The sequence below is a fragment of the Buteo buteo genome, chromosome 16 (genome assembly GCF_964188355.1).
Source record: "Buteo buteo chromosome 16, bButBut1.hap1.1, whole genome shotgun sequence".
NCBI lineage: Eukaryota > Metazoa > Chordata > Aves > Accipitriformes > Accipitridae > Buteo > Buteo buteo.
In genome coordinates, this window is record NC_134186.1 from 19,215,414 (window position 1) to 19,228,400 (window position 12,987).

At 38.7% G+C, this 12,987-nt stretch overlaps 1 protein-coding gene across 2 annotated transcripts; it reads right to left on the reverse strand.

Annotated features, from left to right (window-relative positions):
* Positions 1-1,729: 1,729 nt before the first annotated feature.
* RNF141 (ring finger protein 141) lies at positions 1,730-12,693 on the reverse strand. 2 transcript variants are annotated; one of them, XM_075048077.1, is made up of 6 exons: positions 12,556-12,693; positions 10,387-10,586; positions 8,774-8,882; positions 7,598-7,779; positions 4,285-4,392; positions 1,730-2,577 (listed from the first exon to the last, which is right to left on the reverse strand). In XM_075048077.1, exons 2-6 carry the CDS (start codon positions 10,569-10,571, stop codon positions 2,427-2,429), a joined length of 735 nt encoding a protein of 244 aa, XP_074904178.1. In that variant the 5' UTR covers positions 10,572-10,586; positions 12,556-12,693; the 3' UTR covers positions 1,730-2,426. The 2 variants fall into 2 exon arrangements, with proteins under 2 accessions (XP_074904178.1, XP_074904177.1); XM_075048076.1 differs by having other exon boundaries at positions 10,387-10,589.
* Positions 12,694-12,987: the final 294 nt, after the last annotated feature.

Sequence of the window (12,987 nt, forward strand, 5' to 3'; positions counted from 1 at the left end):
TCCAAAATTGTTTGCTAAATGTAGTACTTCGGACTAGGTAATACCAACCAGTATGAAATTACTAGTTTTTCAGTGTCAATTTACCTATTATCCCATATAATATACAGTACATATATTTTACAAGGCACACATTACAGTACCTACATCACAGCAGTGTGAATTACAGCAACTTAATTAAAAAAAGCTGTACAGAATACAAAGTTTACTTTTTCACTATTTAAATAATTTTTGCATTAGTTTATATTGTAATTGCAAGTGTCATTATGCTGCAATTAATAATCTGTTTGCATCATTACAAAATTACATTTTAAGTTCATGTAAGTTCTCAGCAGAAAGTCAACTTATAAAATGTTAGTTCAGAAGTATAATTCTTTAAATACTTGAAAAATAAAGTTAGCTTGAAGCTTTAATTTAGATGCTCTTTCTGTTCCAGTGATATAAAAAGTTTAAAAAATTCAAAGGTTATTTGAAAGTTCTGAACATGGACTAATGCAAGCTCAAAAAGCAAAAAAAAAAAACCCCAAACCCAAACTGGTGTGTGATTAGGAATATTTGCAAATATTTTAGTGGAAAATCCCTGACCATTAACAATTTTTAGCCCAAATAATAACTGCCTTTATGCAACCAAACAGGCCATACATTTTCTGAAGAATATCTCATTGATATCAAAGGATTATTAACAAAGGGAAAAAATTCGTTCTAAGCTATCTACATTCATAAGGGGATTTTTCAATAGTTAAATACAGATTTACACACTAAGCCATACTGGCTTTCAGAGGATACACACAAGAAGAGTATGTTGCTTATCTGTCTTAATATCTATGATAAATTTGACAACTGTGCCATAAGCCAGGCTCACATGGGTGCCATATGCTATGCACATTCCTTAACAAATTGAAGTATAATAGAGGAATTCCCAATATCTAGTCCCCAATGTAATTACATTATTTTGTAGCCAATTAGGAAAAATAAACAAATGTGCATATCTATGTGTGCACAGGCCTTTTAGTTCAGAACCTGTCTGTGATAAAAGGCCTTAGCCTTATGGCATCACTGAATTTTAACAAGTATGGTAATTAAAAATAGAGTCTTACAGTAAGTGAGATTTATGCTGATATTCCCTCAAATGCTACACTCGAGCATTTCTCACTCAACAGCCTCAAGTTAAGAGTAGTATTTGTTAATATATGTTAAAAAAAATAATCAATTCTCTACAATAGCAGTTGATTTTCATAACACTATGCAAAAGAGGCTTAAGATGGGTTTCCTGATACTTAACGATTTATTTTAGACTGTCTAAACTCAGCTCTTGTGCTAGACACAGAAATATACTGTTGCGCTACAGTTATGATATCCCTTCTCCCTAGTCGTATGCACATCTCACTGCAAGCAACATTATTAATAAAGTGGAAGTTTCCCTCTGCTACATAAAAGCATATTGCACTTATAAAGCACAGCACCCTTACTTAGATTATCATCTTATAACTCTTAATATATCTTATAACTCTGATTTCATCACTTCAAAAACTCAAAAGAAGCAGATAAAACCACAGCTTCGGACTAATCTACACCTTAACTGCTAATTCAAATAAAGTCATTCTCTTCAGATATGCCTCATGTTTAAAAATAATTTTGGCTGTTCTTGATCAAAAAACTATAAAGAAACTGATTTACTTTTTTTTAGGATTGTGTATGAAACTTTAATGTTTCCAAGCTAGTAAGACTATGCTAAATATCATATTTAAAAAAATATTCTAAGAGATAATCTTGTTAGAAGAATAAAGGGAAGCGCACAAGTATATCTACAGAGCTGCCTACACTCTCCAAAACAGATTTAAAATAATTAATACTAAACCTCCTAATAAACCAGATTGAAATCAGTGTCTGTAAACACTAAAAGCAGCAATAACTGGCTACTGAAGAACAGTCAGTGGGACATCTTCAAGTTTCAACAGTAAAATTTCAAATCAATAATCACTAGTGCTAACTTCTCTTTATTCACATTTGTCATGAAACTAAAAGGGACTGCTTTTAAGGATAAGAACTATGAGGTCAAGCCATCTGACATGGTTCATCTTCTGTAGTAGTACACTGTGATGTTCAAACAGCAGTTAGCAGTTGTAGTTGTGCTGTTATAAATTGCTTCATCTAGTAGTCGAACTGTTAATTAATATCACAAGTTCTTGTTAAAATAAACTTTGTTAATGATCAAAGAGTTTACTGAAAGTACAGATTAATAATTAAGACTGCACACACATACACTGGCTCATATACTCTTGTGTTTTAAAAGAGCAGTGTAGATTCACAGCAGCCAAGAAGAGAAGTAAAAGACAGACTGTGGAAGAACGGCAATGAGAAGTAAAAACAGACGTTCATGAAAACGAAAGCTTCAAGTGCTTCTGCTATTATCAGCTTGTTGGCCACTGTCAGGGTCTGTGAGGCTGGCCTGCCTCATCTACCATGTTAAGTATATAAGTAGCAATATCATCTTCTGTAGGTGCATCTGAGACCACCCAAGAATCACTTGCCCCAGTCACTTGCCGACGGCAGACAGGACAGCTTCTGTGACGATCACTCCTGTTAGGAAGTCAGAGAAATTAGTATTTTTCATCGATGGTCTCTTCCTGGCCAATAAAAGCCAAAAGAGCCCCAAAGAAACAAACGAACCCAAAACAACCCAGTGAGAACTTCAAGAAAATTATCAGGTTAACTGGATTAGACCACCTATATATTTCTTTGTTTCTTTAAAGACTTTTTCTTGTGAGGAAGATTGGCCAACAATTCTGAATGTAGCCCCATTCTTTGAGTGACAAATTTGGAGTCATGTTCCCCATAATCAAGTTTGCCCAGGTTAAACAGAATGCATCTAGCTACCTGTCCAGAAAGTTTAAATAGAAATTCACAGTCTAAATTAATTCTTCCTATCTTTACATATTCAGCTGAGGTACTTCAGAAACCAGTCCCCATAAGCCTCCTATATAAAGAGAAAAAGGAACCCTTTTCCTGGATCGTTCAGCCCACTTAAGTTTAGGATTGGTCCCTCAGGGTCCCATGCCCCTCCACTGACTAACTCAGGGGTCCCAAACAATTATGCTTCTGAGCTGGGAGCCTCTGTTATCTGCCTAGGTTAAGAAAAGATTAATCTTAAAAATTGATTAGCAAAAAAAGAATGGTATAACTGGAACTTAGCTAAGAGTTCAGCTGATTCATTAGACAAAGTAGAATATAATCCACTCTCCACCACAGTCACTAAACTAAGCCCTGTATTGCTGATAGATGTTAAAATATTTTCCCAGAAAAGAGATGACTAGTTATACTCCGAGATCCAGTGATTTTTTACATTTTTTCCTTGTGGGAGCATGGTATTACAAGAGTAACTTCCTTGATAAGCCTTTGAAAAAGCCACAAAACAAATTCTTGTGCACAAATTAAGTGACTTAAATGTAAAATCATTTACATTAACTAGTCAAAAAAAGCCTTTAACTGAGAATATCTGTATCACCTAATGCTAGACTTCCAGAACACCTGCCTAATCCTTGTAGGTCTTCTGCATGGTCAGAGAAGAGCCATGCTCCTCCACGAAGTAATTTTTCTCTCTCTTCCCAACAACTGGTGTATCAGACAGATGCAGAAGCTGAAAAGCTGTTCAGGTTACTATGAAGCTGAACATACATTATAAGATACATGTTCTACATAAATTCGAAGGCATTGCTATTGAGAAGAAATCTCTTCCTAGAGAAGTCTGATATATTTAAATTAGTAAATTGTATACTATTTGTTTCAAGTGAAAGCATAATATATGGAAAAAAATTCCTCTGATAGTTATTTTCCAAATAAGTGGTAAGACTGTCCAACTTGCCTTCATATTTGCATAGTCTCACAAACTATTGATTTTTTCCATAAAAAGACGCTTTAATGAGATTTTGTGAAGCATAACATGCCAGCATCAGCATATACCCTGTCTTCTCTAGTTTTTGAGCAAGAATACAATGATTTAATTTTACAAGAATAAAGAGATAAGAAATTATAAAACAAATGCTGAAAAGTACTTTCACATCTTTTTCCAAAATGAAATTCTTCATGTTTACAAATTTTGAAATCCTTCTTTCTTTCTGCTGTAGTCTGATTTTACTCAAGCTTATTACATATCATATGTACATTAGCTTGCAAATATCTTCAGACATTAAATTATATGGGTACTAAGTAATCTGTCAGACCAAACTGAAACATGTCAGATAACTAGTACATACTATAAAATAAGGAATATCCTTTAATATGTATTACCATTTATCAATGCATTTCTGACAGAAACTGTGAGCACACGGCAAGATTAAATCAGCACGCCCATCCATGCAGATGCAACATTCCTCTTCATCTGTCAACAGTTTAACCCTGCAGAAGAGAAGACAGTATTTTGTCCCAGATAACTAAAAAGTTTTATATTTATGCCCTAGTAACTACACTAGTTACTACATTTTTAATAATAATTAGTGATGGACAGAAAGAAACACCTGTGCTTATCTGCAAGGAACATGTAATTTTGTGAACGAACTAGTTACATCATCCCAGTCTATGTCAGCAGACATAGCCTCAAGCTACCAAACAACAGCAGTAAATGAACTAAACTAAGTTAGAATATGCATTTATTTTTTGTGTCATGTGGTGCTTTCGGTGTTGCAAAGGTTTATGCAAATCCTTTTTCATATCAACAAGGAAGTGTGAGAAGTTGTAACTGTTATGTATCACATGACTGGGCAAAAGAACAGAAATACTGTTTACATTAAAGGCAGGAGAAGAATCTGCCTTCCTTTCACAGAGTGTCAGGCTGCACTATTTCATAATGAACTTTGTCACATTTCTGTGTACTGGCTTATATCCTAGATAAAAACATGCATGGCCAGAGGATCACTACTAGAGTGCACGTTTGCTAATTTCACATGCCACCAAAATGCCAAGACCTAAACTGCTCATTAGATTGAAAAGGCTGGTTTGAGCTTACAATACCCTCCTCATGATTGTTCCTTGAAATTAGGACTCTCTCTCAAGTTGACTTTTACCAGAGCTTTTCCAGTTAAGCTTCTAGGTGTTGGCGGGGGGGGCAGAAATGTAAAAATTAGATCACTCCCTGGGACAGACATTTTCATTTTATCTGTCTTCATTCCCCACCACCACCAAATAATAGATATCTGTATCTAAAGTTCTTAACAGTAGTATCTCAAATATTTGCATTACCAAGACTTCTCAAACATTAAAAGGTGCAGAGAATCCTCAGCTTTCATGGACCTAACTAGATGTGCAAAGTTCCCTAATTTTATAGTCATGGCTCACTTCTAAGACAGCCAAGTAAGTGTTCTGAAATTTTTAGGTTTTCCAAAAACCCTGATTTGGGAATCCCTTTTGTGACTTGGGGCACAGAGGCAGCATTCTAGAAAGAATGGCATTTCAGGAGAGACAGTCCATGTTAATAACTATTGACCAGACCGCTTTTGCTTAGGTATCTTGGGAGCCTGTCAAATACAGTTTAATTTTTTTACCTGTACAGATTAGCCAGCTAATTGACAGCAATTAACATGCTTTTGTTTTATTCTTCAGTAGGTCCTTGGGGTTTCCTTTTCAATCTGCTTTTTGAGAAATTACTTTAGAATGCTAGGAGATTTTTTTGGTAGAATTAACAGATGGCGATTCACATACAGTAAGGATAACACTTTCAAAAAAACCTATCTTTTGATTAGCTCACTATGTTTTTTGGACTTGCTCCCTTTCACTTCCCTCCCCCATGCAACTCCCAAATACTAACCTTTGATAACACTTCAATTTTTGAGATTTGCTGCTGTATATACAAGCAATTATACTTAAAACAGATGCCCTATTTATAAAGTTTCTGGAACCTAAGATTTAGCCATTTTAAGTTTCTGAAGAATGGTAAAATACAAGCGTGACAAACTGAGGAAATGCTTGTCTCTTCATTATCAGAAAGAATAAAACACTTAGGGATATTTTGGAATGCTCCAAATAGGAAGTGGATGTTCTAGAGAAATGGGCTATTATTCCAGTGGAAGAAGTTAAGATAAGAAGAAGAATGAAACAGATAGTATTTGCTATTTTTGGACAGTGATGGCTAGCTCTTGCAGAGCTGAAAAATGTCTAAAGGTGAGAAGAATTTAAGCAAATGGGAGGACATAATGGAAAAACAAACAGAATATTTCCTCGGTGTAAAATACTTGAAGGTGCTTCAGCCTCTATTTTCCTTAATGACTTGAAAAACTTGGATAAGATATAAACTTACTAAATTCCAGCATATTAGAAAAGTATACTCCTTCTTTGCAGTTGTTACTTGTCACTAATACTACCTCAAGCGATGAAGTTCACAAATATGAAGGATACTCACCTCCCCCATCTCAAAGTCTGAAAATTGAAAAAGAAACTCACCTAGAAAACCTTATATCTTACATGTTTTGCATAAGCATCCAGGGTTTTTTTGTTCGGTTTATTTGTTTGAAGTAAAAGGCCATTTCCAGATACATATGTGTTCTAGTATAACCATATATCTTTGAGAAAGAGTAGGAAAAGATGCTTTCCCAAACACATCCACAATTTGCTACCTAATTCTAGCATTTTAATAACTCAGAACAGCTAATAATTTAAGATTATTTGTTCCGAAAGAAGAGAAATGGGAAATTTAATGAAAACATTCTGCAATCCAAAGACTTAGAAAAACCAGTGGGCTCTATCTGTAGAATGACAACATAGTTGACCCCTTTCTCATTCTAACAGCTGGAGTATGACATTCTAAACACAGTTAACTAGCTCAGCAACTTGTTTTGTTAAAATACCTGGCTACCAGCTCTTCACTGGTTGATCTAGAGAACTATACCATTTACTACTTTTTCTTGTAAAACCTATCTCTACCTCACTTAGAACTGAGTTAGAACTCTGAACTAATTCAGAAAGTTAAAAGTAAGGAATTACTGGTAGCAACATTTCCACATAGGGAAAGGGTGACAAGTTTCTTGCTGTTACATTCAGTTTGAACTGAAGTTATTGCAGGTGTTGACCTCAGTCTTTTGCTTTTCCTCTAGTTAACAAAGCAGGATGTCAACATGTGTGAGACAGTTCACATTTTTCCAGTCTTACAAGTTAAATTATTAGTATAATTGATGACTTTCTAGTGGCAACAGATGGGAACTTTCACATGCCAAAATGTAAAAGAGGAAGAGAAAGTTTAAGTGGAACAATAACAAAATCTGTTTAAACAAACACTGTCAAACCCCCTAGATTTGTAGCTGCAGCTGATTCCATTTCCTCCTGTTTCCTTATTCAGGAGATTCAATATATACCTTGTTTGTATTAGAACTGGTCGTCAAAACAATTGTTCTTAAGCTAAGGTATGGCAGCACCAACAGAATTTCACCCAAGTACGCTACAGCTCCCTTGGTACAAGAGAAGGTGTGCTATTCATGTTTGTGATGATACAAAGTCTGCATCTGCCAAGAGCATGCAGTTTTGATCGCCAGGTGTTTGTAGTTCAGGTTCTACATACAACGTCCAAAATATTTATGTTGTAATTGTGGTCAGAAGCTAGAGTATATCAAAATACCTTCCCATCCACAAGCTGGCCTGACAAGATGACACAGACATCAAACTCTCAGCAGCTTCTTCAGAAGTACCACTCTGTGCAAGAACTCCTGCTGCTTGACTGGTGATATCTTTATAAAGTTGAATGAACTGATACAAGTTCAAGATTCTGGAAGCTTCCACGATGCCACTTGCTTTATTTATCTTAAGATATAAGAATTATTTACAATTACATATCAGATTTTTACTTGACATTGCTCAAAATTCTTTTAATGCACTGCAATTCTCATGGCAGTAGCCACCTTCCCAAGCGTCCATCACTGTTAGCAAATTGCAGTCTGATTCAGTAAGAGTTAAGACCTGCAAACACAGCTGTTTCATCATGAGGAATGCCACAGTTAGGATTACATTTTTAGGGCAAGACAGTTACCATCACTACTTAAATGGATTAAGTTGTGAGTAGGGACCTAACGCCTAAAAACTGGGCTAAACTTAGAACAAAGAACAGAATAATCAGTCATTTCATATTTGAACTTAAAATACCCTACAATGATAGCTGCCTTAATGAAAACTAAAAGCAAACAGAAAATTACAAACTGTTAGTTTCCAACAAAGTTTGAGAGCTGGCTTGGTTGAAACTGCATGTTAAGATTGCTCAGTGGATTCAGGAGCATTTAAGGATGTTACTTGATAGGCTACAGAGGGGAAAAAATCTCATTAGAGCAAACTTAGTTTGAAGACCATGACAAAACTTACCAAGTTAAACATTTAACTTATAGATTGGTTTTCTAAGGAATCAGAATATATTCAGTTACACTAGCTCAACTAATAATGCTTGGAATTGCTGACTAACCTCTACTACTACCAAACTATAGAGGTCCCAGTTTGCTGTACTATTTGATTACCATGACTTGGCTTCACAAATTACCTGAATTCATAACTAATGGGCTGTAAGCACTCCATTGGAAGATATCATTCCTTTAAACTTAGTTATGAAAATTTTTTTGTTAACCTGCTTTTTGCAGAAACTTAGAATTTAGACTTAATTTATGTCAAAAAGTATCCTTGAATACATCATCTGTATCAAAATATATACTCAAAATATATGTAGCAGGTGTTAATTTTACCAGCGAAAGTGACAGTCCTCAAATATCCGTACACAAAACCCCCACCAAATTAAAATTTTCAACAATCTTACTTTAGTACATATTATCCGAACGACCACCTTCCAGAAAGCAGAAGAATCAGAACCAGGCTGCACCTCAAATAACAGATGTTTGTCTTGTCCAGAAGCCAATTTTTCAGTACTGAAATAAAGAAACATCAGTTTTAAATCACGTGCTAGACGTGCAAAGATCAACAACCTCAGCCACTGTGGCAGTATTTACTGTTCACCTATGTGCTCTTTATCCTTAAAGATATTTTATCAATACTGCCCAGAGACATGAAAAGAAAGAGTAATGACCTTCTTAGCATGTCATTAAATATAAAATACACAGTCCTTTTGCACTTTAAATTGCACAGTAAATTTCAGAAAATGATGTACATGTCTTTTGATCCAGCATCAACAAGCATCCTTTATAGACATTTTACTTTATATATACTTTCACTGTTTATTACAGTAATCATACAATCTTGTGGTCCAATCTAGAAAGGTTATTTCCTTACCATGTATGTAAAAAAAGCATGCAAGTACCAACACATGCAGATGAGATGTCTTTTTGTTAGTATATATTAATAATGAAGCAGTCAGGTGAAAGGTTCATGTGACCCTGGGATTTATTTTTTTTTTTAAATGGAACAAGACACAAAGGTCTATTCTGTAAGAATCAGAACAAGATATGTTACATTCAGGCTGAAGTAAACACTATAAAGAAATTAAAAAAATTTAAACAACAATGATATTTTGGAGTTAATTATACTGAGATATGCTTAGATTCTCAGGCAAAACATAAAGAAATGTTCTTCAAAATCTATTTATGTGTCTACCCAAAAGACAGCTATCTGTTCTTGAAGGTCATTCATAAAAGTATGACACTCTAGAAGACAATTTCTAAACTGAATACAAATTCACATTATAGTTAAACATCAAACGCTACCAAATGCCACACACTACAAAGCCCCTTTTCAGTGTGTATATTTCCATTTCCTATCATTTTATGCTATAAATATTGGGTAAAGGTGACAACTCTGCTTTTCTGTTCATTTCTTTTTACCGTCAATGTATCAATCAAACAAAAGGCAGGCTATGAAAAAATCTTACTTATGCAGCCTTTTGTTTGAGATTATCTTGGCCACTGGTTTCAGATAGCGAAGCATGTCTCATCTTTAATGAGGAACTGCGCTGCATGTCCACAGAGGTGGGAGAGATGGTCACAAACGGTTCCATCTCAGGTACTACCTTCCTTGTGTACTTATACTGTCTTTATAGGGCTCGTATTGCTTCTTTCCACCAAAAGTGATGGGCAGAGAGGAAGCAGCACTGCATCCTTAGGTGGCTGGCAGAGGGGGGCAGAGTAAGGGAGACAGGTAACACTAACAAAAAGATACTGCTATACAACTACCTCTTGTGAACTTCTGAAAGAAAGAAACAACACTTGCTGGAAGAAGAGTATTGAAGAAAAGAGATTTTTAAGGAGGAGAAATAGGTTTGGTTTTGAAGTGTAATTACAACCACAATAGAAATTTAAGAACTGAAGGAAACATTTCAAAACCAGATGGCCAGTTCTGGCTTAGTCAGCACAGGAGAATATATTGCATACAAGGTCTCTGTAAAACATTAAAAAAAGAAGGAAACGAAGTAAGGCTTACACATCATTAAGTTCAGCTACTCTTCCCAGAAACTCTTCATACGTTAGGAAACCACTTTCTTGAACCAAAGAGGCATGCTTTGCTACTTTTTCTGGCAACTTGTTAATTACAGTTTGTGTGTGGTTTGAAATTTGTTGACCCATGGTGAAGTTCTTCACCTCAGTTCCGTAGAAAGAAGTTCTCATTCACTTGTAGAGTCTCTGCTAAAAATATTTTAGAGAGTTACATTTGTGTGTTTTATGAATTGCTACTCCCTCATTTTCTTTTAGTGTAAGAGTTTAGCTACCCACTAACCAGTCTAATTATTCTACAGTAACACAACTTGAGCAGTCAAATCAGAAACAAAGCAGAACACTTAAGAGACTGGAATGTGGCATTAACAGCTTATGAAAGATGTATTATTTTGCTTATAGCAATACTTGTATTAAATAGAGATAATTTTTCATGCAGATTTTTCAGCAGCTCCAACACACACATATAAATACATCCAATGGAATGCAAAAGAAAATCTTAAGATGACAATGGTAATTTATTACGAACTTTGTTTTTCCTAAATATTTGTGCATGTGAAAGTCAGAATGTCTACAAATAAGCATACCAATGTATGTCTCTGCACAGACATTACATTAGGAATTAGCTTTCATACATCAGACTGACACCGGCAGATCAAAAGAACTCTCACAGCATTCTTAAACTGGTAAGCCAAGGAATCCATGTCAATATAAACCCATTTAGAAATCTCCCTATCTACACAAAACACTCAACTTTAGGATGTATTACTGAACTGACTTGCTCAAACCTCTCCCAACTTCAACTTATTTCACCTTTCCTTTACACTCCTCTTTTCCCCCAAGTCAGCATAAGGATCAACCCTGTGCCTTCTGAGTCTTTATCCATTTCCTCCCCTTGATCCCTCACATCTGACATTCCCCCAAAATTCCTCTTTGCTCTTTGTCTTGAAATAGCAGAGGCATGCAAATTAATTGTCTGTACAGTTTGTCGCTTCTAACGCAAGCCAGTAGTTTCACACCCTTTCAAGACTTCTACAGATAGAGGTCTGCAATGGCAAGCTAACTGCAGAATATCAACCTTAGCTTAAATGTGGAATAATCTGATACTAGGTACATTACAAACGCCTTATGAGAGACATCACAGAAAAACAGAACTTCATCCTGCATTATGTATCGCTGCGTTTGGGCATAAAACTGCCCAGGAACATGGTCTACAGCTGTCAAGATCTTGCCACGGCATAAGAAAAACATGGCACATACCAGAGCATTCTGTGAACTATTCCAGTATTTCACACGAGAATTAACTTCTAACTTGATGTTTGAATTTTGACCAATTTCTATTCTCAGACAGATGTGTTCCCACTCAAGTCACTTTTCTCCTTCCAAATTACCCTCCAATCAACTCCTCTTCCACTATCCAGACCTCACCTTGGGTGAGCACTCACCCAGAAGATGCACTTGAAGCCCAACCTCTCAGCAGCCTCACCTTTCGCCCCTCGAGTACAACCTATCCCCTAGCTTCCAGTTTTTGTGTGTTCCCTCTAGCCGCAATACACTCTTCCTGAGGAAACAAAGTGCCGCATGTGAGCCTACTGAACGAACAACGTAAGGTTGTACCACAGAGAATTTGGACCACCCCCCCCGCCGAGACGTTTGCGGAACTGGCTCCTCTCGTATATTGTCCAAGACCAGAAAAACACACAACCCTACACAGGTAAATCAGGTGTACCGCGACCCTTCTCCCTTTCCCGCCTCTCCGAAGCCGCCAGCCCCTCACGGCCAGGGCACAGCAGCGGCTTATCCTCGACCGTTTAACCGCCCTCAACGGCCGGGCTCGAGACAGGCCTCGCGCACAAGCCCGCCTGCGTCACGCCCGCACGGGCCGGGCCGGGCCGGGGCGGGGCTGGGCGCGGTCCGCTCCCCCCGCCCCCGCGGGTAACCGCCGCTCGACCCCTCCCGCCCCGACGGGCGCGGCAGCCTAGGCCCGGCTCAGAGGGGGGGCGGCCGGGCCTTGCTCGGGGCGCCCGCACCCAGCGGCGCCCCGCCGGCCCGGACCCGAGGCCGGGCCTTGCGCTCCCGCCCCCATGGCGCCGTGACTGCGGGCCAGCGCGTCAGGCCCCGAGGGTCCGCGGACGGAGGACCCCGCCAGCAACCTCACCCCAGCGCCCCGGCATCCTGCCCGCCGCCGCCGCCGCCCCACGGGGACCGGAGCGAGGCCGCCCCCCCCGCGCGCCTCCGGCCGTCGGCTCCGGGCGCAGGCGCAGGGGCGGTGGCTCCCGGCGCGGCTGGGTGACGCCAGCGCGCGGCTCTCGCCGTTGCCGGGACACGGCGGACGCCGGCGCGGAGGCGGGGCGCGGGGCGGCAGCGGCGGGCGCTGAGGGGCGGGGCCGCTGCCGGCCTGACCCGCCGCCCGCCCGGTAGCGGTCCGGGCTGGAAGAGCGTTGCGCACGGGGGAGCCGGCGATCGCCTTACGGCCGGGCGAGGCGGGCCCCGCCTGGACATCCTTTCTGTTCTGCCGCAGAAAGCTCGGTGTACCGAGCTGTTTCCGTTAAGAGTCGTCCTGTCACAGCTGGAACGACCGCAGCGGGGT

Coding starts and splice junctions, on each gene's coding strand:
- RNF141 (XM_075048077.1), bottom strand. CDS start 10,571: ATGAGAACTTCTTTCTACGGAACTGAGGTGAAGAACTTCACCATGGGT. Junction 7,780..8,773: donor TTCGGATAATATGTACTAAA/GTAAGATTGTTG, acceptor TTATATCTTAAG/ATAAATAAAGCAAGTGGCAT. Junction 4,393..7,597: donor GCCAGCTTGTGGATGGGAAG/GTATTTTGATAT, acceptor TCTCTTCTGCAG/GGTTAAACTGTTGACAGATG.